Source organism: Thalassophryne amazonica, chromosome 22 (assembly GCF_902500255.1).
Source record: "Thalassophryne amazonica chromosome 22, fThaAma1.1, whole genome shotgun sequence".
Classification (NCBI taxonomy): Eukaryota; Metazoa; Chordata; class Actinopteri; order Batrachoidiformes; family Batrachoididae; genus Thalassophryne; species Thalassophryne amazonica.
The window spans coordinates 7,432,217-7,458,181 of record NC_047124.1 but is presented as its reverse complement, the minus strand read 5'-3'; the positions used below and the strand labels follow the sequence as shown (position 1 = coordinate 7,458,181).

Here is a 25,965-nt window from a genome sequence, read left to right as displayed (position 1 = left end):
ATACCCAAAACTCCACATCAGAACATGTACCTCCTGATATCAAGTCCAGAAACTTGCATTTTAACGACAGTTTAAAAAAACAGCACAGAACGATCAGATTTCCTATCGAACTGCATGAATTTGTTGTCAGGTCATCCGTAATTTACAGTGGCTGGGAAGTACAAACCAAATTTACATGTTAGAAATAAAACTGAACTCACATTTGTTCATAGTTTTGTAAATTTGTTTCTCAACTTGTTCATTTGTTTTCAAAATGTATTATTTTTTGTAATTTTGTTTTCTAAATGTAAATTTATTTTATTTTTAGTAAATGTGTAAATTTAAAGTTTTGCAAATTTGTTTTGTAATGTATACATTTGTTTTCTAAATGTAAATTTGGTTTTCTGTAGTAATTTTGTTTTCTAAATTGTAAAATAGTTTTTTCTTTTGTAATTTTGTTGTTTAACTTCTAAATTGTTTATACTTTTGTAAATTTGTTTTCTAAATGTAAATTTGTTTATTCTTTGGAAGTTTTTTTTCTAAGTTGTAAATCATTTTTACTTTTGTTCCTCTGGTTGTAAATTTGTTTTCAAACATGTAAATTGTGTTTGCACTTCCCATTCAACGTAACATATGGTAACACAAACTTAACAAAACTACAAAGATGGCCAAGTAAAAAGAGACTCAATCACCAATCATTTGAAATTTCCAGAAAGGTATGCGATTATCAGGGAAACATTTGTCACTTTAGATTTTACAACTCTAAACAATGGTAAACTCCTTTAAAACTATTTACACTAGCCCATATTTGAGATAAACTGGTTCAAAGACACGCCTTTTTTCTTCATTCTAAGGCAATGTAGGAAACTACTGACTCTCTAGTCATCGTTTTTAATAGCAAATTTTTATTTTAAACGCTGTAAATCTTCCGATTCTGTATGCAGCAGCGCTTGTCTAGCTCCACCCCCCCCCCCCCCCAATCCGCCACTGCACAGGGATCCACATTAATATGCAACTAAGATGAACACAAAACTGCAAACAAAATATGAGTAGAACGTAATGGAAAAATACAAAACTTTAATAACTCTGTCCGCACCCCCTTTTTTTTAAAAAAATGTGCCCCCCACTCCAGGTTTGGCTGTAAGGAAGCACCAAAATATGAAAGAGCTTCATTTTGTCTTGGAATGATTTTTTTATAAAAGCTTTTTAAAATGAAGAAATTGCTAACTGATTTTCAACTGATTTTAAAGTATTTTAAAGCTTCAGCGTGTGTGATTTGCTGTCATCTAATGGTGAGGTCGCAAATTGCATTATGACATCACCGACCACAGTATCGCTGTCCTCCAATATGTCGCTTCTTTGCCGACGGGGATTCATTTAAACATTTTTTGTCCTCTATTTCACCATATAATATATATAAATATTATATAGTTGCAACAAGCAACATGCTGTAACTTTAAAGATAGTTTAAACAAGTTTATCACAGGTGTACAACTTTAAAAAAAAAAAAAAAAAACATCAAATCTAGTTTATCTAAAACAGATAAGAAGAATCTTCCCACATTTGAGATGAAAATCTGCTCCCCCCCCACCCCCGAAAAGTGATTTACATTAAATTCTAACTGTTAAGTTCCTGACAGTTTTTTTAATTTGATTAACCGATTCAGCTGCAGACAAAAGCACGTTTTAGTGACTTTAATGTTCAGTCACCATCACTCACAGGACAATTTTGCTGACAGTCAACAGAAACTCTCTTCGAAGAACGAATCCGTGGAGTCTTGACAAAATGACGTGATTAAAGAGCTCATATTGAACTTATTAACGAGAACGCCCTGATGCTCAGAGGGAAATTAACTGCTGACACACTGCGTGCTGCTTGTGTCGTCGTTCTGCCGCTGCGTAACCAGTCGGAGAAGTTACCGGAGTCACGGACATGCTGTAATTACAGCTCACCACTTTTTGGATCTTTTCTGGCAGATAACGGGGAGGAGATCATTTGAGTTTCTCTTTGTTGGTGCAGCGTCAAGCTGCAGCGAGGACGCCGGTTTAATTCACAGATCTGCATGAATTTAACAGGCTGGCTGAAGGGCGAAGATAAACCTTGAAACAGATGTTACATTCATCTGGACCCTCGAGGCTGTGGGGACTCAACGGGTCCAGATTAAATCAACGGCGTCAGACTAAGGTCTACAGCAATCTGACGTTTGAATCCCAGTGACTGTGACCTTCGGCCAATTCTGGAATCGAGCTAAATGCCACTTTTGGTGCATTAAATTCTTTGACCATTACCCAAATGAACTGTTTAAGCGCAATTTTGGGTTCAGCAAACATCGACATACCAGGTTTTGTAGAAATCAGCAAAAGGACCTGGGAAGAGCAGGTCAACAGACAGACATGACCTTTGACCCTGACGAGTGACTTTCACCAAATTTGACTTTGGTGGGAAATTCCAGAACTCATTCCCATGTGTGACAAGATGGGGTGAAAACTTATATTTTGACCTTTGACCTCAATGACCTTGACCCCAGCGATTGATCTTTGGACCTGGATATATGCCTTGGTTTTGATTAGAGCCCAACTGATACTGATTTTTTTAGGGCGCCGATATGATACAGATATTAAGGAGTAAAAATTTACGATATCTATATATGTTCCAACTTATACATAAAAAATTGCAATTATTCATAACTTTTCCTTGTCAAACCCTTGTGAGAAAATAAATGTAATTAATTCTTGATTTTTTACAGCTTAAACATGAACTTTATTGTAAATAATTCTAAATATAACTAACAACTAATCAACGTAGCTAGTTTGGCCTACCTGTGGCATAGTGACTACTTGTCTGTTGTCGCTGTAAAGTGCCCACTCTGATTAAAAAATTCTTGACAGCTGGTCACTTTTCCACCATCTCTTGTAGCTAATGTGACCAAGGGGTGATGGGGGTCCTATTGTAAATTGGAGAAACTATGTAATGCCACCATCTAAAAACAGCCAAAGTATTTTTCTGCATCGTTATTCTGCAAAAAAAGTTTTCATATTGGCAAAAATAACACTGATACTGATATGTTGGTGAAAGGCTCATATCGGCTGATATTATCGGGCAAATGATATATCAATCAGCAGAACACGAGACGACCACGGTCTCTCTTTTTTTGTCGTTAATATGTCTAGAAAGAAATATGTCAGAAAGCACGAGGTCATCCGGGTCATCCTTTCTAGTCTTTGTGCTCGACTGTAACGTAACGTTAAAAATGTTTCTCTCCGCGAGTCATTTGTGATGTCACGGGGCTGCCAGATCTCCTGCAGCCCGTCGCAGCTGCTTCATCGTGGATCACAATCTCCTTTCAGCGCTTTCTTCCCCGGGGATTTTACACCCCTCTGATCTGACGGATTGCACATCGCGTAGCTCATCCCGTGTCATACTTTTACCCGAAAAACAGTGATGGTGAAAATCCAGTGAAGGGGCTTTTGTTGCTTGAATGAGAGACAGAAGAAGCTGAAAGATTTTGCACAATCAGACCTTCTTGGTTTTTTTTTAAAGATTTAACTGTTACTGGGGGGAAATAGTGTAACTGCAGGGTGCGCCGACATCACCAGCAGTTATTATGTTAAATCTGAGCTGCTATATGATTACGGCTCATTACCCTCCATTTCTGAGTCGACTCTGCAATTACGTTGTCTTGTAGCGACTGCGGTCTTCCAGCGGAATATGACAGATTGACTGGACCGGGCTTTCAGCATTTGCATCATTATTTTTGTTGCTACACAGGCTGTCAGCGCACATCGAACGCATTTTAAACTGCAGCTCCTCTCTTTCACGCAAATGCTGATGAAATTAAACCAACTGGAATCCAGGATGAGTGCGGAAAAACATCCCGTTTTTGGGATGAAAGCAAGGAAAGGTGCTGTTGGCACAGTGCCGTGTGCCAATCCTGAAAGTACGTGGCGGCATCTCGTCAAAGTGCTTGATGTGGATGGAGAAAATGTTGCTAATGAGCATGTGAAGGCAATAACAGCAGTGGGGATTTTTTTCTCTTTTTTTTGTTAATCTAATGGTCCTTGACCTCAATTTAATGAGAGAGAAACGCTTACATACCTCACAGACAGATACGCTCACTGTTTGGATGCATCCCAGCTCATTAAAAACTCGTAATGACTATCAGCGCCCTCGATTGGAAGGTGCTATTAAACACAGTCATACACATTTGTGGAAAATGTGTCTTAAAATCTACATATGAGGGCATTTTTTTTCAAGAACAAGAAGCATCATCAAGAAACTTCACATCGTGCGTGTGCAGAGCAGGTAGCATTTCTTGATCTACTGTGTCATCACTTTATACTACCGTGCAACACGACTGTACCAACACAGCACCTTCTTCTATGTTTAAGACGTAAGAAACCCAACAGTGTTTGTCTCTTAACTGCTCCATGATGATACAAATCGCACCGTGTTGTTAGCGTGACACTCGTACACTTGTTCAACATTAGATCCTTGTTTTTGCAATGGCTGGATGGGTGGAGTAAGGCAAATTTCCAAATTTTCTGTCCATTCTTGGCTAGAAGAATGGACAGAATGGGGAGCGTTGGCTCAAATTTTTCAAGACATTGACCAAATCTTGTTTTTCCAATAAGAAAATGCTTTTATTTGAAAATAATGTTACTAAAAGCACACACAGAGGGGGAAAAAATGGACTTCTTAAAACAGAATTACAGTAAACAGCCCAAACTGGCTGCTAGGATCATGTCAGCCACTCAGTTCTTCACAGGCAACTAGGCACTTTGACCTGAATGAGTTGTTGATAGTAAACAGAGGCTGTTGTCGAGTTTTGAGGACAATAAAGGCAGAAGTACACAGTGCACGATGTAGTGTGATTCTGCTGCTCTCTTTATTAAGACAAAATCTCTCCTGGTGCGGTTTGAGCAGCAAAAATAATGTGGGTCTACTGTTGACGTTTCTGTGTAGGCCCTCAGTTGTCCAGGTGGTTTCCATAGTAGAGAAGCTTGAATCTTCAACTGGACTGGGTTGCTTGACGCGAGGACGTTTCGCTTCAAATCGCAGAAGCTTCCTCAGCTAAAATTCTTGCTCTGGTGGTCTGACTTCTGTCTTGACTCTTGTAGAGAAGAATAATCAAGAAGTCACAAAAGCTGGAGTTTTAAACCTAACCAGACCCCTCCTACCAAGTGGCAGACTGCTATAGGCTGATGACTAAACAATAGCTCTAATTAGCACCTATTGTGCTCTAGTTAGCACCCTCCTAATGACAGGGCAGCTGTCCCTCTCCTGATGGCTCCCTTGACAACTCTGCTGATGACGTGAATGACTCATTACCATGAACAAAAGACTGAAACTGCTTTGACCTGAGTACCCCATTGTAAACAGGGGATAAAGCGTGTCTCAGACCCCTTCCCCGGTTCAGGCTAGGTTTCAAACATTTCACAAAGAATGCCTCCTTGACCCCTCTCTCAAACCATTTCTTCTCTCTGGCTAATATTTTAACTTCCTTGTCCTCAAACGTGTGGTTAGTGTCTTTATGGTGGAGATGAACTGCAGACTGAGGTCCACTGGCGCCCTCTCTGCGGTGCTGGTATAGCCTTTTGTGTAAAGGTTGCTTAGTCTCATCTATGTAGTGTTCGTTACAGTTTTCCTGACATCTGATAGAATACACTACATTGCTCTGTTTGTAACTAGGGATCATGTCCTTAGGGTGAACTAACTTTTTTCTGTCTGTCAGGGACCCACGATGGTCCCTGGACAAAGTGCAGAAGTCCCAGAGAACAAAGAGACCAGATAGACAGGAGATGGAGACAAGAAGAAGAGGAGTGTCTCTCCCTTATTTAGCAGGAGTAGGGGAAAAACTACAGAGGATCTTCAGACAGCACAAAATCCCAGTTTACTTTAAACCGGTTAACACCTTGAGACAGAAATTAGTTCACCCTAAGGACATGATCCCTAGTTACAAACAGAGCAATGTAGTGTATTCTATCAGATGTCAGGAAAACTGTAATGAACACTACATAGGTGAGACTAAGCAACCTTTACACAAAAGGCTATACCAGCACCGCAGAGAGGGCACCAGTGGACCTCAGTCTGCAGTTCATCTCCACCTTAAAGACACTAACTGTTGTGTGTTGGGGGGGGTTTGGCTGGACAAGGTTGGGTTGTTTTGTGTTTATTTTCCTTCCCAGGTGATTTGGGGCTGTTCTGTGAGGAAAATGTGCTGCAGAAGAGTCTCTCTCCTCTGTTACGATGATTGGCTGCACCTGTTGCATTCTCGTGCGGCTCTCTATCAGGACAATCCACGACACCTGTGATGTTCACGTGCAGATCTGAGGACTTCCAGCTGGTACCAATGTAGTGATGAAGAACTACATTTAAAGCAGCAGTGAGTTGGATAAGATTGCCGGAGAATACGACCTTGTGACGACCGTGTGGGGACGCTGAGGGCCGTTTCAGAGTCTGACATTGCGCCTGTGAAGGAGGACGAGGGTGAGAGGCAAACGTTGTCAGCACACGACAGAGGTGAATATTCTGAAAAGTTTATCCGTGAATGTAAATTGGCGTCTTATACGCAGCTATAAGTAATTATTGGTGGAAAGTGTTTGGCGTGCTCCTCACGGCAGTGGCGTGCGGATTAATGATCCTCCACTAGCTGTGAGCAGCAGCCTCTTTGAACTAAGTTTGAAACCAGACCTAAACGTGTAGCTGATAAGTTTGCCTCTAAACAATATTTCGTAGTAATAAGTGTTGAATAATCTCATCTCTGTTCCTCCTTCGCAGAGTACAGTCTGGGAAAGTCACCTGGGGGGGGGGGGGGGGGTGTTGGCAGAACTCCTGAGTCCTGAACGTTCGGACTCCGACTGTTGAGACGCTGAGAGAGCGCACCGCCTTTTCACCTCACCAGAACTTTAATTAATTAGTATTTTATGTATAGCACAAAGGGGAGAAAAATAAATGTGTTTTCTTTTTGGAACTGCTTCTGATTATTTCATGCTGGGTTCAGTCAGATACTGGACCGCTCCTCACTCTGCGTCTTATCCATAACACTAACTACACGTTTGAGGACAAGGAAGTTAAAATATTAACCAGAGAGAAGAAATGGTTTGAGAGAGGGGTCAAGGAGGCATTCTTTGTGAAATGTTTGAAACCTAGCCTTAACCGGGGAGGGGGTCTGAGACACGCTTTATCCCCTGTTTACAATGGGGTACTCAGGTCAAAGCAGTTTCAGTCTTTTGTTCATGGTAATGAGTCATTCACGTCATCAGCAGAGTCATCAAGGGAGCCAACAGGAGAGGGACAGCTGCCCTGTCATTAGGAGGGTGCTAACTAGAGCACAATAGGTGCTAATTAGAGCTATTGTTTAGTCACCAGCCTATAGCAGTCTGCCTCTCGGTAGGAGGGGTCTGGTTAGGTTTAAAACTCCAGCTTTTGTGACTTCTTGATTATTCTTCTCTACAAGAGTCAAGACAGAAGTCAGACCACCAGAGCAAGAATTTTAGCTGAGGAAGCTTCTGCGATTTGAAGCGAAACGTCCTCGCGTCAAGCAACCCAGTCCAGTCGATGATTCAAGCTTCTCTACTATGTCTACTGTTGAAAGAAAATTGTGAGCAAGGGGTAGGAGCGGACAGCAGCCACTGTATGCCAGTAGCAGCCATTAGGAAGTGGGGGGGATTTGTATATTTGGTAATAGCAGTGGTCTACTGCATAGCATACACAGTAGCACTGAACTTGTACAGACATTTTCTTATCTCAGCAGAGACATTCAGTATTTGAGATCAAGAGGCTCCTGGGAAGATCTCATGGAGTCATGAGGTTGTTGGACGGAGGTTTTTTGGAGATGCTAAAATCTTTGCAGGAGAGTGAAAGTCCAAGTCTTTAGGGTCCTGGTGCTCTCCGTCTTGCTGTATGGTTTTGAGACTTAAACACTAACAAGTGACTGGATGTCTTTGGTACCAGGTCTCTTTGGAAGACACTTGGGTACCACTGGAATGACTTTGGACCAAACGAGTGGTTACTAAGAGGGACTAAAATGAGACGTATCACATGCATTGTGGGGAGCATCATGTGGCTGTTTCTCTGTGTATGAGAGGACCCCAGCCGCTGGAGACAGCCAAGGGGACACACGCGTTTCACCTGTTGTCTGTCTGTGTCTGTCTGGGTGGGTTCCATGGTGTTATGGATGCGGCGAAGTGCAGCACCACCACATGCTCGCAGAATTGACTTACAAAGAATTATTTGTGTAATTTCTGTCCCTTTATATTCATAAATGAGGCCCGTTGAATCGATGTTTTAGGCATTTGAGCAGATAACTGAAAGCTTTGAATACAGTCAGATGATTAATGGATGATGAGCACGATCCAGAAAATTCACCTTGTATGCCAATAAAGCTCGTGTGGGCGGCACTTTATTACAGAGGGTTTGGCGTCATGTTGCTGTGAGGCGTGCTTATCAACTTCGCCTATAGTGTAGAAGCGAAATGCGATAAAAGCTCCTTCTGCGTTTCGCATTTCCGTTATATGGCCTGATTCCACGTGCACACAGTCACAGTGGGACAACGTCTCCTGCAGCACTGTGCACAGAAAAAAAAGCTCTCCACCTGCCATATGCCTTATTGAGTTACTGTATATTCCCAGAATTCAATACAAGTCTGCTTTTCCATGTTTCTAAGCTCTGTTTGTTGTTGATATCCTGAGAGAAAGAACACCGGTACAGCAAACCTGGTTAAAAAAAAAGACATCATGGATAAAATTATTATTTTCCTGTTTTCATTACTGAGTCATGAAAATGTTCACTGAGTTAATTTGGTCTGTAAAAAAAAAAAAAAATAAATAAATACTGCTTACGTTTGAGAGAAAGCCAATTTTTATCATATTTTTGCTTCATGCAGTTAAAGTAAAAAAAGTTGCAGATGTTCTTATAGTCTCAATATACACAGTTCATCCTGAAAAGTATTCACCTTTTCCACATTTTGTTATGTTACAGGCTTATTTCAAAATTGATGAAATTTATTTTGTTTCCTCAAATTTCTACATAATGACATAATGACAATGTGAATTTTTTTTTGAGATTTTGCAAAATTATTAAAAATAATAATAATAAAAAAAAAACTTAAGAAATTGCATGTACATAAGTATTCATCACAGCAGAGGTACTCATCAGACCAGAGAATTTTGTCTCTCATGGTCTGAGAGTCCTTCAGGTGCCTTTAACTAATGAGTGGCTTCCATCTGGCCACTCTGCCATAGGGGCCTGATTGGTGGATTGCTGCAGAGAAGGTTGTCCTTCTGGGAGGTTCTCCTTTTTCCAAGGAGGAATGCTGGAGCTCTGACAGAGTGACCATCGGGTTCTTGATCAGTTTAGATGGGCGGCCAGCTCTAGGAAGAGTCCTGGTGGATTCAAACTTTTTCCATTTTCAGATGATGGAGGCCACTGTGCTCATTAGGACCTTCAAAGCAGCAGAAATGTTTTTGTACCCCTCCCCAGATTTGTGCCTTGAGGCAATCTTGTCTCGGAGGTCTACAGACAATTCCTTTGACTTCATGCTTGGATTGTGCTCTGACATACACTGTCAACTGCAGGACCTTCTATGTAGACAGGTGTATGTTTTTCCAAATCATGTCCAATCAACTGTATTTACCCCAGGTGGACTCCAATTAAGCTGTAGAAACATCTCAAGGATGATCAGTGGAAACAGGAGACACCTGAGCTCCATTTTGAGTTTCATGGCAAAGGCTGTGAATACTTATGTACACGTGATTTCTTAGTTTTTATTTTTAATAAATTTGCAAAAATCTCAGACTTTTTTCACATGGTCATTATGGGGTACTGTGGGTGGAATTTTGAGGAAAAACAATTAATTTCATCCATTTTGAAATAAGTCTGTAACATAACGAAATGTCAAAAAAAATTAACCACTTTAAGTACTTTCTGGATGCTCTGTATCTGTTGAACTGCAGGATTTAATAGTTTCATCGTGTTTGGCTGGAAAGTTGATCGCGCACGGGCTTTAGTAATGAAATCGTTTAGTGAAGAACGTTGACCCCGTTATTGACCCTGCAGTCCACGCGCAGTGATTGACTGCCAAATTACTTCCCTCTCCTTCCATTATGTATCTGCAGTCGTCCTGCCAGTTTCAGGGGGCAAGAAATTAATCAGCCAAGCCGGCAGGCTTGTTCGGCTCAGGCTAATTAGTGGAGAAGGGCTCAGACTCCAGAGTCACAGCCTCTAGTTGAGGGCCTAACGGTTTTGTGTAAACGCTTCAGCATACCCGCCGGAGTCTGCTGCTACCAGGAAGCATTGCCTTTGAACAAGAGAGGGCCGGATTATTCCGCTCTCTGCTTTATTCTCATGCATAAAGCTGATCCAGTGCAAACAATCAAAGGACGGGGCTGCTGTTCTGTCGAGCCCCCGCCTGGGTCGACAGAGTCTATTTTCATTATCCAGCCCATTGATTCTCTCCAGCACCTTTCTCACTGCTGCGCTGTTAATGTAATTGAACAGAGCTTCTTTTTTCCCCTCCCTCCCCCTCTGTCCATATTGTATTTTCTGTCTCTCTCTCTCTCTCTCTCTCTCTCTCTCTCTCTCTCTGTCTGCCAGATGTTGCCAGGGCGATTGAGCTGCTGGAGAAGCTGCAGGAATCGGGTGACGTTCCCGGTCACAAGCTCCAATCCCTGAAGAAAGTCCTTCAAAGTGAGTTCTGCACGGCCATCAGAGAGGTGAGTCTCCGGCAGGGAGGGAGTCGGCTTCACCCAAGGCTTTTAGGTTTTTGATTACATCTGCCAAAGAGGCCATTTATTTATTTTTATTTATTTATTTATTTATTGCCTCCATCTGGATTTGGCTCTTTGCATTGATTAGTTAGTTACTGGGTAAAAGGTAAAGTATTAACCATTGCAGTTTGGAAGGAATCTGGATAAAGTTGCCAAACGCACTCAAGTTCTTTTCCCGCCACAACATTAAATACGTGTTTTTTAAAAAATGTGAATCAGAATAACGGCATTTTTATTGTATCCATCATCGACGCAGAAGGTGACAATTACTTTTCACACATTTTCACTCCCAACTTCTCAAATATTGACTTCCGCGCCACCACAGAACATCCATCTCTGTTTGGAGCATGGTTATGGTTTCACCCAACTCGTCACATATTGACATTCAATCAAAAAAATCATTTTGCGTTAAAATTTGACGAGTTGTGAGTGAGAACGTGTCACTTCTTTGCTTCTCAGCTGATCTCGTGGAAAGATCTCCCACCATAGAGACCTTTTCAGTGAGCTCATATTAGCCACCACTAGGTGTCTCAAGAGACAACGGTCACTCTGCCGCCAGCTAGGCGGGGCCAGAATAGACCAGAAGTCTGTTTTATTGCAAATACTGAGTGACGTGCTAATTTGAGTGAATAGGCAGTGTGACGTCAGCTGGTTGTTCGCGCGAACAAAATAATCCAAGATGGCAGAGCACACTCTAAATCTACGTTTCTTGTATATTTTGTAAAAGCTAGCAACAAATAAACACATCTAACATGCTAGCATGTGCACGTCGGGAACACCCATCAAGCGACAAAGCCAACTGCTAATGCGACTGTAGCATTAGAGTATAATGCCCAAGTGTTGCATATCAAAATGTTCAGAACAATCTCAGCTCTCTGAGTGTGGCAAATATATTTGTATACAATCTTGTGTAAAGATAAGATCTATTAATACATATATGATAAGTTGATCAGGACACACAAGAGTGTCGTTAAATTTGTACCTGAAACTGCATGATAAATGGTAACATGAGTGTCTGGGCTTGCAGTTGTCTCGGATCAAGACAGATTCAGGCCTGCAGACACTTCAAGGACTCAGGCACCAGAAGTGCATGTGTATGTGGTTAAAGTGCTGAACCTGCAGACACACTGACTCCATTGATCTCATAAACTCATTCCATTAAACCCATCAGTCGTTCTGCTGCCCGTATCTTTAGTTTGGTAATCTTCATTATAAAGTCATTTCTAATGTCTGTGTTGCTCAGGTCGATCGCAAAAAACAGTTTTCCTGTCTTCCTCACAGGTTGCTGCAGATACTGTATGTCCAACATACACTCCGGGGGCATCTTAAGAAATAAAACCAGAGTTCACCTTTGAGCCGCGGCTGCATTAGAGCAACAAACGACGGCATCATCGTCGAAATGTCAGATTACTGCTCAGCTTTATTGGAGCTGAAGTCGAACTCAGGCAAAAAATATTCACACAGAGCGTTTAAATGATCACTTCATTAACTTGAAGGACTGACACCCTCAATACGCTGAATTTTAATGGACTGAATCACCCTTGGAAATTGGTTTTAATCACGTTTTAAACGGGCGAAAACAAAGTGCGAAAGCTTTTTTTTTTTCTTAGCTGCTGGAAAAAACGCTTTCATTCACATGCAAACCGGCGTCATCTTAGCAGGATGCGCACACAAGATTGCTTGCTGCACGTTTGGCCGCCGCACGGGGTCGATCATCACAAACCTTGTTTGTTCAGCGGCGGCGTCCTTTGTGATACAGTAACATTACCCGGCGGAACGTATTTGCTCAGCTAACAGGCGGCTGATAAGCGGAGAAACTGATGACAGACGCCACGATGGCCTCGACATTAATGCGCGTTAATTGAGAATGCAGGGAGCGTGCAGTTTGTCCGGAAATGAAAGCAGAACACATTAGCAACCGTTGCAGTGGGGGAGTGGGGGGGGGGGGCATGTTGTTGATGTAATTATGTAGGAAATGAAAGAGATATTTAAGGAGATTTGCTGCTCCAGCGAATAAAATAACTGTAATTAGTCGAGGGTATGTGCTGATTTTCAGCAAACACATGAAGCAAAAATAATATTAAAAAAAAAAACAGCATGCATACTAGTGCACATGCATACAGACTGTAGTATTTAAAGCAGGATATTCAAAACCAGTGCAATCATCTGTTTATTGTGTTTCATTATGTTTTAACACCAGAGGGCACCAGTCAAGTAGAACGTGGATGCAGACTGCACCAGCTGTCACTAATGTGCAGTACTGATGAAAAGTTTTGGCGCTATCCCCAGCCACACGTGCTATCCATTATTTAATTCAAATTTTATTTTGCCATTCTGTTGTGTATTTTGTCCCGTATTTGCCCACGTAGCAGGTTGCGGTTGTTAGTATGACTAATTATTTTTGTAATCCAGTCATATTTTTTTGGGATTAATCACTTAATCTAAGAATTTATTTTTCAGTTAATCCCATGATTATTTTCTGAGCAGGCTAACCGTCATTTTTGTGAAGTGGAGGCTCATTTGTATTGTTTATAGCGAGAGAAGACAAGGCTGCATGAAACCCCGTCACCAAAGGAGTGAAAACATGAGAGGAGACAAAATCGTAATCGGTGACAAGATAATGTAGTGTGCAACCTCACCACTAGATGGCTCTAGATCCTACACACTGTAGCTTTAAAGTTAGTGTTTCAAATTTTGAGTACAGAGAGAGTATAATGTCCTTTTTCAGGGTGGGGGCATGGATTGGTTTAGTTTTAAAGTTGGTTATAGCGGCAGGAAATAAGAGGAGATGATCTCTTTCACTTGGTTCATGTTTTATCTGCCCACGACTGACAACACGAGACGGGCTCGCCATCTCAGCGTTTCACAAAGACCACTTCACCCTCTAAGGAGCGGTTAAACGCGGTCACCAGGGAAACCACCAGCGATGTGCTTAGCCGGCTCCAGTGGATATGGTTTATAGATGATTACAGGTCTGTGGGCAGCGACACGTTGCTGTCTTGGTGCTGAGCCAGCTCGGCCCAGTCTAAGTGCTGGCTATTGCAAGCTGTAGATTATCACTGTTATTACGCAGTGCATTAAAGGAGGGGTTGTGGTGGGATGGAACAGCTGTGTGTATCTGTATCACAAACAGGGATCGGGAAGGGGGTCTCGCGGCAGTTACGTGGGATTTAATGCCCTTCTGTGCCTTTGATTCTTTCTACGCTCACAACCACAGCCATTCTCAGAGAAAGTGGTGTCACAGAGACCATGCCGAAATTCCAGCTGGTGAAAGGTTCAAAATGAAATGGTTTCTGCCCCTCAATATAATTCCAGTTGCAATTAAGGTTACAAATTTCTATTAAATTTCCAAATATTTTCCACGGGAGGTTAAGGAAATTGTGAAAATTTGTTGATTAATTTGTAATATTCCATGTTGGAAAGTTTTTGTGGGAATTAACAGGAGAAATATGAATTAACAGAGAGTTATGGAAATTAATGGGAATTAACTGGAAATTTGTGATAATTTCTACAAACGTTATCATATACAAACATAAATATATGCTATGAAATGCCGTGACCTTCAGCAAGCGGCGGATCACCTATCTGATCGCAAATTTGGCCTCACGATCAGCCTCAAGAAAACCGAAGTGATGCCACAGGGCACCGCTTGCACCTACATCCAACTACCACTATGTGACACCACCAGTGTTAAGTTTGAGTCATTAAAAAAAAAAATCTCCCCAGTTCATGGTCTCAAATTTGCTTTATTTTCATATAATTTGTAGATTATGGGTCCAATATGAAATATCCAAAATATTATATTCCACTCAAAACGTTTTCCTTCCACAAGGGTCAAAAAGGTGGCGTGGCACTTTTTTTTGGCACAAATGCCTATTTTCTTGCCAACCTTGAACGGCCATATCTCTAAACGTATAACAGGTAATGTGTTGGGGTTTTCAGAGGATTTTCACCTGTACATATTGTTCATATCTAATAAATGACCTAATAAAAGTTTCCCTTGGTTGCATAATTTTCTAATTTATGGATGTTCAAACAACACATTTTTTCAAAATAAAACTTCCATTCTCCAGTGGGAATGCAAGTCTTCTTCAGCTCCCATCCTGTACACCAGCATGGGTTCCCAAAATTTCCTGTATATTCGTTTTGTCAACTGTGTCTGTAGCATGGCCCAAGCAGAGTGTCACCCCTTTGAGTCTGGTCTGCTTGAGGTTTCTTCCTCAAATCATCAGAGGGAGGTTTTCCTTACCACTGTCGCCTGTGTGCTTGCTCTGGGGGTTGATAAGGTTCGACCATACTTGTGTGAAACACCTTGAGGCAGCTTTGCTGTGATTTGGCGCTATATAAATGAAATAAATTTAATTGAATTCTCCGAGTCCCCCGTCTGACATACCTAGCCTCTGTTCATTTTAATGCAAAATAAGCATCCAGTATGGAGACACATGGAGACAATTTGACTCAAAGTGGGTCCGACCTCAAAAATGCCCTTTTTTACAGGACCCTTAATGTAGGAACGGGTTAATGTGGATGAATATTTGGATTTTATCCTTCCTGATTTCATCTACCTGTGGGCTAAACATGTTTTTCAAAACAGCATTTTAAGATAATTTTTGAACACCTCGTAAATCCCATCACAATGACGGAATACCCCAATTCATCACGGACACCCTCCCGGAGCCTCTTAAGATTTTCTGAGCTGAGTCAAGGTTTTCAAACAATGAGCTTCTCGGATGCACTGTGAAGGTGAGAACTTTGTAAAGCCTGGGAACAAGCAAATATGGGAATATCTTCCGTGTTATTCCTGTTCGTATTCTTTCCACGTGTGCTCACTCCTCCTTCTTCCCAGTCATCCATCATGGTTCAATGAACTGAAGTTAACAAGGCTATAAAATACTGGTTAACCTATGTGCCCAACGTTCCTGCTCGTCCTCTCTGTGACATTTAATTATAGTAGACAATCTTTAACCTCTGAACAGTCCCAACCTTATGGAATCCAGATATTATTTCTTCCTCAAACATGTGACGTTGGTCATTTTCAAGTCTGGGAATGTCGTCTTGCTGACAGAAAGGAGACCAAAAAAGAAAGAGAAAAAAAAAACCCTTCTGGACTGCTAATCTGCATCGAATCCTGATCTCGGTCCTTCATTAGAAGTTACAGAACACGAATCGGCCTTCTTGCAGACGACAAGCCGCCTGTCGATATAAAGAACGGAAGTCAGGGAAATGGGCCTGTTCAGCAGCATCGGGCTAAATGACGGAAATTCTGATGATCCGCTTGCCTTCGCGCGTCATCTTTATCAATGACAGCGGTCTTCTGCATCGCCTCAGCATGAATGAGTTGTCAGAGCTGATCAGCCTTGCAAATGGAAAAGGAAGGACACGAGGCGGGACGGCTGGAAGAGCTAACCAGCTGGAAATGATGGACAGCGGGAATTTGCCGTGTATTAAGAGTCCCACTGACAACCACAAGGCCAGTGCGACTGTCTCTGAGTTGATTTTCCACTCCGGAAGAGAATTTCAATCAGCATAATTGACTGTGTTTTTATAAAAGCAAACATTCTGATGCCTTCGCCTCCCGCTTCGCATTAAATTAAACCATAAGTGGCTTATTAAGCCGGCGCGTGCACGCTTGATATTCTCCCGTCGTGTTGCAGCAAGACCTCCAGGAGCGAAGGTGTTTGAAATCTTCCTGCACTGCATTTTAATACTTTTCCGACAACTTGGTCCAGGCTAAAACTTCTTAGTACCTCGCCCCTGTCAGGATGACATGGTTACAAGAAGCACTGTCACATCATTTATCCCCCAGGGCATCTGTGTCTCCATTCTCAAGCATTTCCAGTTTCCTCCTTGTAGGTACCTGAGCCGGGATCCTATCGAGCACAATGCTGTTAAAAATCGGGATCCACTGTGGGGAGAAAGACATGAAGGAAATCTGAGCGCGAGGAAATTGAAAATGTGCCTGCAGGGCAAAAACTCCTTGAAGAACAAAGTGTAGACGAGATCATCATCTAAAAGACTGTAGCTATTTCTTGTGTGGCGGTGGAGAGGTGGTGTCATATCAGCCCTTAGAACAGAAGCATCCACTCATCCATTCAGTTTTCTCGCCTTTATCCAATAATGGGTGGCACCGGCAGAATCCTAAATAACGTAACTCTGTCACATCCTCTAGGACAGTGGTGTACAAACTATTCCAGAAAGGGCCAAGAGGGTGCAGGTTTTCTTTGCAGCCAGTGACTTCAGCAGGTGATTTCACGGATGAACTCATCTCACCTGTTCAAAGGGATGTTAATCAGTGAAATCACCTGCTGAAGTCAGTGACTGCACGGAAAACTTGCACCCTCTCTGCCCTTTCTGGAATAGTTTTGGACACCACTGCTCTAGGAACTCATGTGGAGGATCCCAAAGTATTTCCCAGGCCAGCGGTTTCTGGACCTATCTCAGGATCTCCGCCTGGAAAATTTTCAAATTGAAGCATCCTAATCAGACGCCTGAACCATCTCATTCAAAAATAGTTCCACTGAGAGTTCTTTACAAGTGTCGGAACTCTTCCCCATCTACTGTATCTAAAGATGAGATTGGACAACCTTCAGGAAAACCTGCAATCTCGTTCTTTCTAGTACTCACCAAAGGTAATGACCATGAGTCAGCATAGTCAGAGTCAGTAAGTTCAGGTACTAGCTGTTGTTGGAATTTTGTGGAGATTTGCAAAACTATACAGTTTTGATAAGTGCGGACAATAACCAAACAGAAAACAGATGATTCAATTTACCCGGAATCCACCATCATGGTGGCCATTTTGGATTTGTAAAAATAGAGGCTTACCTTTTATCTTCTAGATGACCTAGGATCTTGATTCCAGTGGCTAAATACACTTTTTCAGGGCCACGAAATCCAATGTTGCTAATTGAAAAATGTATATGTATTCATCTATGCTCAAAAATCCAGGGTTGGAACCCATTAATGTGACTTAGGCCATATGTACGCTGTTGTTATTAGTACCATTGGAGTCACTGGCCCTGAAATGTGTATTTAGCCATTGGACTCAAAATCTTAGGTCATCTCAAAGTTGAGATCTTAAAAAACAGCACAATTTTCAGAACCAAGATGGCCACCATGGTGTCTTCCAGAGAAATAGACTGATTATTGGACATTGCAGGAATTGTCCAAAAATGTTTACTATTCTCCACAAAATTTCAATTAAATCACAAAATAAACCTGGCTAACAAAGATCCTCAGTCTAACAGGCAGAAAATATCAAGAAGGTTCATCAGAAGAAAGTGGACTTCTTGCTTAGTCTTCAAAGTTATTACACATTTCATTGATGTAGCTTCCTTGGTCTACTATAACCCAACGTGATAGCTCCAGAGTGTTATACACCCTGGAATGTTACGCCTTCCAGAGCGTTATACCCTACACAGTACTATACCCAGTTTAAGTGTCTCACTGATAAATAATATCTTTCAGGTCAACAATTGAGACAATGATATGTTCCTTTGGAGAGTCATTAAGGTCAACTCATCCCCAACTGGGTGATTGGCTCCACTGCCCTTGAAGGACGAAATGTTTTAAATTTTCCCGGGGAGTGGTAAAAGGGTAGTTCTGCTGGTTTCAGAAGGACTGTGTCTTAATTCAACCAACATTCGAGGTATTGCACTTCCACTTTTACATAAATGGGTTCATTTACAACTTTCTAAATGATTCTACCTGTGGGCAGAACTGGGAATACCACGCAAATTTATTTTAGGCTGAAGATGCTGCTTGGATGAGTCATGGAGACTAAAAAAGAAGTCCAATTCCTTTTGACTAAGTCTATAGATTTCACGAAAGCAGGCGAGGGCTGGAACGTGGAAACTCACAACTCCCATTTTACCTCTAATGAAAGTCTAGAAGATTTATCAGAAATCCACACCCCCAAAATTAATGTATTCTGTGTACAAAAACATAAATAAGGCACAGTCAGAGCACGGGTTTATTCACACTGTCTTTAAATGGGTGTAATTTAGAGGTGTACTAAAGCTCCTGAGTTTTAGAACAAAAAAAGATGACTGAAGGAAAAGGAAGCTGCAGTGCCGGCGGGCAGACAAAAAGAAGATCCTGCATTTCCAAAGCTGTGCTCAGCCTGAAAAAGTGCAAAGGTGGAGGAAGTGTGCAGGAAAAAGGCTTCTTTTGGGAGTTGAGTGTGTGTGCAGACTACATGCTCACTTTCCTTGAATGTATCAGCACTATAAATCTAAAAATATGTTGCAATAGGCAACATGGAGCTGCACTCTGAAGCCGTTTAGTCAGATTCTAAAGCAAACAAGAGAACAGAAGATCACGGGTATGTTTTGCCCTCTGTAAGATCTGGATATACACGCAGATCAAAGTTTATAACCTTGCTGACGTGCTGTGGGAGTATGGAGTGACGGGGTTCCTTCTCAGGGCCATTTGATCTCTGTACGCACAACACAAGAGTGTTCAGGTTCTCGGCAGTAAGTCGGACTTGTTTCCGGTGGGGGTTGGCCTCCACCAGGGCTGTACCATGTCACCAATCCTGTTTGTGATATTCATGGACAGGATATCGAGGCATAGCCAAGGGGAGGAGGGTTTCCAGTTTGGTAGGCTCAGGGTCTCATCACTGTTTTTTGCAGATGATGTGATCCTGTTGGCTTCATTAGTCTGTGACCTCCAGTACTCACTGGATTGGGTGTGAAGCGGCTGGGATGAGGATCAGCACCTCTAAATCTGAGGCCATGGTTCTCAACAGGAAACCGATGGATTGCCTTCTCTGGGTAGGGAATGAGGTCTTGCCCCAAGTGAAGGAGTTCAAGTACCTCTGGGTCTTGTTCAGGAGTGAATGGACAATGGAGCGTGAGATTGGCCAGAGAATCGGTGCAGCAGGGGCGGTGTCACATTCGCTCTACCGTACAGTTGTGACAAAAAGGGAGCTGAGACCAAAGCTGAAGCTCTCGATCTACTGGTCAGTCTTCGTTCCTACTCTCACCTATGGTCATGAGGGTTGGGTTATGAGCGAAAGAACTAGATCTCAAGCGGCAGAAAAGGGTTTCCTTAGGAGCGTGGCTGGTGTCTCTCTTAGAGATAAGGTGAGAAGTTCGGTCAGCCGTGAGGAGCTCAGAGTAGTAGAGATGCTGCTCACTTTGAGAGGAGCCAGCTGAGGTGGTTCGGGCATCTGGTAAAGATGCCCCCCTGGGCGCCTCCCTAGGGAGGTGTTCCAGGCACATCCACCTGGGAGGAGACCCTGGGGAAGACCCAGGACTAGGTGGAGAGATTTTATCTCCACACTGACCTGGGAACACCTCGGGATCCCCCAGTCAGAGGCAGTTAATGTGACCTGGAAAAGTATGGGGTCCCCTACTGGAACTGTTGCCCCCATGACCCGATCCCGGATAAGCGGTTGAACATGAGTGATGAGTGAATGATTCAGAGAACCGAGGTGATTTGGGTGCTATGCTGTTGTGCGTCAGAGACACTCAGAGCGCTCGTGTCCGGCTGAGCTGCCCTGCTTTCAGACGTAACATCTAATGAATTTGTACTAGTTTTGTGCTCAAGATCCCAAGGCTAGTATCCCATGTTCCAGTGGATTTGGCTCAATGCCCATTGAGTAGGCGTCTACCGTAGACCCACCCTCAAAACTGTAAGAGACCAGATGCCTTATCTTGGCAATCTCACATTGTCTAAAGTCCATAGAGCATAGAACAAATGTATTTGGGGCATGTCCAATACCCCATTGCTATGCTATTAACACGGTGTGTGATCTGAGTGTACAATAGAGTGTATGGCACAAAGGGGTTGGATTTAGTCGTTTTGTCATGGGTGTGTTTTTGACATAACATAAAATCAGAGCGTCACCTGTCGTTACTTTTAACAGAAGGACTAGTAGGGTACCTGGGCAATGCCTGGAGTGACTGCTTCGCCTTTGACAGTATGCTGTTGCTTAGCAGTAGGGCAGTCACAAGCAAACACGTACCCATATACAACTGATTTTTATATAGTACAAAGTAGTGGCAAACTCAGAAGTGAGAGGTTTTCTGGCAAGGAAATGTTTCCACATGCCAAGCAAAGCCCACAAGTGGGAGCAGCAGTCATCCACTACTGATCCCAGCTCTTGTCCAACACCTCCTTGTCATCCTCCTCCAGTCACCTGACCTTTTACACATCCCACCAGACGCAAACACAGGTCCCACTGGCACTATTCTGTGGCCAAGGTGAAAACCAGTGTTACTCGCCAAAGTTGTAGTTGTATTTCTCTGTGCATGATCCAGCACACGTAGGTGCCTCAATGTTGAAGTTCTCAGCAGCTGGAAAAAGCCAAGGATACGCCCACATTTCACCTCGCGGTGGCAGGTAGATGGGTACTTTCAACAAGTGGAGATGGACTGGCTGTCTGCATATGTGGTTGGCAGTTCTGTTGTGTGACGGATTTGACAATGTGGGGCACCAGTGTACTCTGCCAGACCTGACTTAACATTTCAGTTATGCCTGTTACAACCTTTTCCGCAGTTCCTTCTTTGACCAAGTTCAGTGTTGAGGTATTTCAACAAGACACGTATTAACTGAAAAGGTCAACTGCCCACATTGATTCTGTCTGCTTCAGCATTCAGACACCAAACTGTGCTTTTCACCCAGCTGGACATTCAGAAACCCAATTCAGCCTATGAAGATCAAGATTCCACTTCCGATTCCTGAGTTATGATCTCAATACTTTTATATTATTCATTTTGAAAATATGTATATGAGATTATAGCTGTAGTCAGCTCTCTTGACTGGTACCCTTGAATTCTTAAATACTCTTTTAATGTTTCATAAACATTAGATTTTTCTCCCTCAGTCATCTGAGTGGCCACATTTCAAAGTTGATGTCAGTTATAGTTGTTAGTGAAGACACACTCTCAGAGATTTAAGGCTCAGGGACGTGTCAGGACGCTTCTTTTTAGTTCTGCATGTACTAATGGCATCACTAAATTGCTGAGAGTTTAGTCTGAGTGTTTCCTATGAGTCAGCTAGCAGTGCTGCAGGATGTGAAGAAATGCTGCTATTTAATGATAGAAAGCCACAGTTTGAACTGACACTGCTTTTTTCTTCGTTATTTCGCAGGTCTACCAGTACATGCATGAAACGATTACAGTGAACGGCTGCCCAGAGTACCAGGCGCGAGCCACGGCCAAGGTAAAGAAACTGTGCAAAGGAATCATCATTCTACAGTATAATTACTCAAGTACAGTCTGGGAGTAATTGGAGTCACCGAGTGTCACTGCAAGCATCACTCCACAGAACCACAGTGGGCCCAGTACAGCTCCATTCCCACCTCTTGCAAGTAGCCATCTGCCTGCTGTAGGTGGTTGAATCATGGGTGTCCCCTTGACCTCCTCCACTTGCTGTGGTCCTCAACCCTGAGGCACCTGTGTGCTGGATCATGCACGGAGAAATGCACCATACTGACCAAACTTTGGAGCTGACACTCCCTCACCATGCAAGTGACACTCCTCATCATAGTCACCCCAAGTAGCCACTTGTGTGACAAAGTAATTTTGTCAGTGCCCAAGGATCTTCCAAAGAGACCTAATACCAACGACATCTAGTCTTCACCTTAGCTCAATGATTAGCATCCAAGTGCTGCAAAAAACAATAAGACAGGAACCACCTTTGTTCTCCTGCAAAAGTAGACATCGACAAACACCTCCATCCAACAACCTCCTGACTCCAAACGCTCTTCTGAGGCATCTTCCAATCTCAAAGGCAGAGTACCTACAGACAGCAAGTGTAGCGTGCGTTACTTACTGTCTGAGCACTGGGCGTGATTAAATATTTACTCTTTACACTGAAAAAATATTAGGAACTTGAAGTGAGTGAAATATGTGCATTTGTAAATGATTGCTTGATAATTTGGTATCAGCTAATAGGGTGAGTTTGGGTCTAACCAGTATTAAAGTCACGCTGTTGTATCCATAACTGTTGGTATGTTTTAAATTTGATGCTTCTAACCATCAGTAAGCATCAGTATGGCTCAGAATGATGAGATTTAGTCATGTTTGATGTTCACATCCATGCTCCTGCTTTACTATATACGCAGGAAAATATGTGCACCAGCTGGATCCTTCTGCTCAGAGGTTTAGAACTTTAGTCAAAGCTCTCCAAAAGCCGCCTGAAATGTAAACAGATCGTGCTGAGCTACACGACATCACACCACGTTTCAGGAGAACATCAGAATCCATGCTGGTATTTTTACCCCCAAAAAATAAAATTAAAAAAAGGCTAACAAAGGTAACAGTCAAACCAACAATAGAGTCAGAGTTTGAGAATTTCAATAATTCTTCTTTAAATTTTATTTTTAAATTTGATTTAGCCGGATGAAAAACTTGTATTCTGATCAGATTCTCAAACAGCGTTTCACCAAATTTAATCTGCAAATTTTAGTCAATTAACTGATCTGAATAAGAAAGATCCATTGAAATGGATTCTGGGTTTTTTCTTTTTTGATACATTTCTAACCGATTTGTTCATAATTTTCTGCATTGATCATGTATATCATGAATAAGAACCCACAACATGTTCATGTTTATTGAGATCTGATCTTGTTATTTATTTGGATGTTCTCTCTGTGTGGGTTTCCTCCCACCATTTTAAACGTACAAAAACCAAAACTGAAGGGTTCGCGGTGTAAAACGTGCCCAATAAACACGCCAGCACTCAGCAAACGGGAGCAATTTCTCGAACCGTAATGTGTCCTAACACTAGAACTAATCCTGATTCAACCTGGCCGTCATAAATATTCAGTGAGAGCAAACATGTTCAGTTTGTCCTGAGTTGGGCTCCAAATATAGTCACATGACAACAATAACAACATTATTGAACAACGTTTTCTTAAAATTACCAGATTTTGAGTATACTCTTCTTCATGCCAGACACGTTACCCCGATGTGGCGTGATTGACTAATGACACCAACTGACGAGATGGCGCTAGTGGTTAGCATGAGCTACCAGCTAGCATCAACTATGGTTAACATTCATTGTGAATATAGCATATATTTTCATTTATTCTGTACATTAGCTAATGGTTAGCAATAGCTAACACTGGCTAATGTTAGTTTAACCTATGTGTTGTGTGTCTCCCCTCGGGGTGCAAACTCACAATCTGTCAGACGGGAGGCTGGAACTCTAACCGCAAGGCTAAATCCCATGGGCCCTAGCGTCTGTTGCTAGCGTGCACTCCAGCCTGCCTCCATCACGCTAGCAATAACCGTAATTAGCTAACAGCTAACAATACCTATCAGTTAACATCAGCTATTGTTAGCGTCATTTGTGATTAGGTAATGGCTAACAATAGCTAACAACTGGCGCTGGGTTGTGGTAGCCTCAACTGTAGCTGGCATTAGCATATGTGGTCATGATAATTGCTAACTTTTTTTTTTAGTAAATGTGCTCTTTGAGATTTTTGTACATTGTTGTAGTGTACTTTTTATTGACATATTTCTTTTATTATTAGAGTTTAATTTGTTTAGTGCTTGGATTAGTGGGAAAGCCCTACATACATACTTATTATTATCATCATCATCATCATCATCAATAAACATGACTTTTTATTTTATATATATATATATATATATATATATATATATATATATATATATATATATATATATACACACACACACACACACACACATTCGGCAGTCGGATACTGTGGAGACTTTTAAGTCATGTTTAAAGACTCATTTGTTTTCTCTGTTTTATCATTAGTATTATGAAGTGTTTTTATTTTTTATTCTTTTATGGTTGTCTTTCTTTTATGGTCTTTTTTTTATTGTGTTTTAAATTTTTTAATTGTTTTTTGTGTGAAGCGCCTTGAGACGATTTTATCGTGAATTGGCGCTATATAAATTAATAAATTTGAATTTGAAATTTGAATTTGAATATAAACTTATACTCTGGAAAATATAGTAATTACTGCAAAATTTTAATCAATGGTTATGACAATGCAAAAATGGAGGATTGTTGTGCCTTGGCAGCAGTTTGAGCTCTCGTCTACTCTTCCAATTTTTGAGCGGCAAAGCCACTTTGTGGCATCTGCGGTTAAAAGGTATAATATACAATGAAAACTACAATGCACATCAATCTCCACCTGGCAACAAAACAAAGAGCTAATGGAGGTGAAACCAAACCACTGCGCCAATTGGGCACAATCATCATCACCACCATCAAACAACATTTCAACACCACTGCAGACGGAGTGGTTCGAAAACAAGAGAGATGCCTCTTAATGGTCCTGAAAGAAGCCTAGAGAGTGCGCCAGCAATAATGACGAAATACGTGAAATGCTCAAGGAGTCGTCTCTTCTCGTATCTCTCGTGTACTTTAGTTAGCGAGACGGCCAATCTCCAGACACTTAAGATTTGTGTTTCACCCCAACAACTCAGTTGTGATCGCTTCATTAATTAAATCAATTTAGCTTATAATTTGTGGCCCGAGGCTCTTATTCCTGCTCTTAATGGAGGCGGCAACTATCCAGGTAGCCGCGCGTGTACTCCTGACAAACAGCAGAATCTAAATAATAAACTGACGTCAGATATGTTGGTCGTTGAGTGTTTTTATTCCAGACTTCTCCTCTCTGCTCATCTTTAAAACGTCTGGGTGTCTGAGAGGAGGCGGCCATCTGCCAGATTGTTTTTTTTTTCGCTCTCGGAGAGCCAGATAAAGTTGTGAAGGTCGATGCGCTGTGAGGCCCGGGAGGCGACGGCGTGAATGCTGAAGAGCTCCACAGTGGGACATGGAGGGGGGGGAGGCAAAGAGAAGGACAGAGGAAAGGTTGGAAGAATACAATAGGCAGGATGAAGCAGTTTGAGCACAAACAAATGGGGTGAACATTTCGAATGTGGAAGAGGGAACAGGCGCGGCGAGACGACCAAGAGGAGGCATCAAAGACCTCAACGTGCCAAACGTAGGAGCTGCCGGGGGGTCTGGATGTACGTCTACAAAAGCTTTCGACAGGAACTCACTCCCTTCTTCCCCCGATCTACCCCGTGTCTAAATGAGGCCGAGTTGATCACGACGCACCTGTGGCTCAGGGGGCGCGAGGTGTTCTTTACTCAGTTCATCTGCGGTCAGCTTTCCCAGGCTCGGCGAACACGCTCATGGCTGCTTTGTTATAAGCGTACAAGGAGGTTGCACTTCAAAGAAAGCTGCCAGCCAGCCAGCCGGTAGAGACAAAGGGTGAAAGTTGTCA

The 25,965-nt window shown here is 42.2% G+C and overlaps 1 protein-coding gene across 2 annotated transcripts in view; it reads left to right on the top strand.

Annotated features, from left to right (window-relative positions):
- The window catches only part of lin7a (lin-7 homolog A (C. elegans)), a 42,222-nt gene that overhangs the window by 7,468 nt on the left and 8,789 nt on the right, over nucleotides 1-25,965 (top strand). For both annotated transcript variants that reach the window (XM_034163680.1, XM_034163681.1), the window contains exons 2-3: nucleotides 10,573-10,691; nucleotides 21,840-21,911. In XM_034163680.1, coding sequence (XP_034019571.1) covers nucleotides 10,573-10,691; nucleotides 21,840-21,911 — 191 coding nt within the window. The remainder of the gene's footprint in view (nucleotides 1-10,572; nucleotides 10,692-21,839; nucleotides 21,912-25,965) is intronic.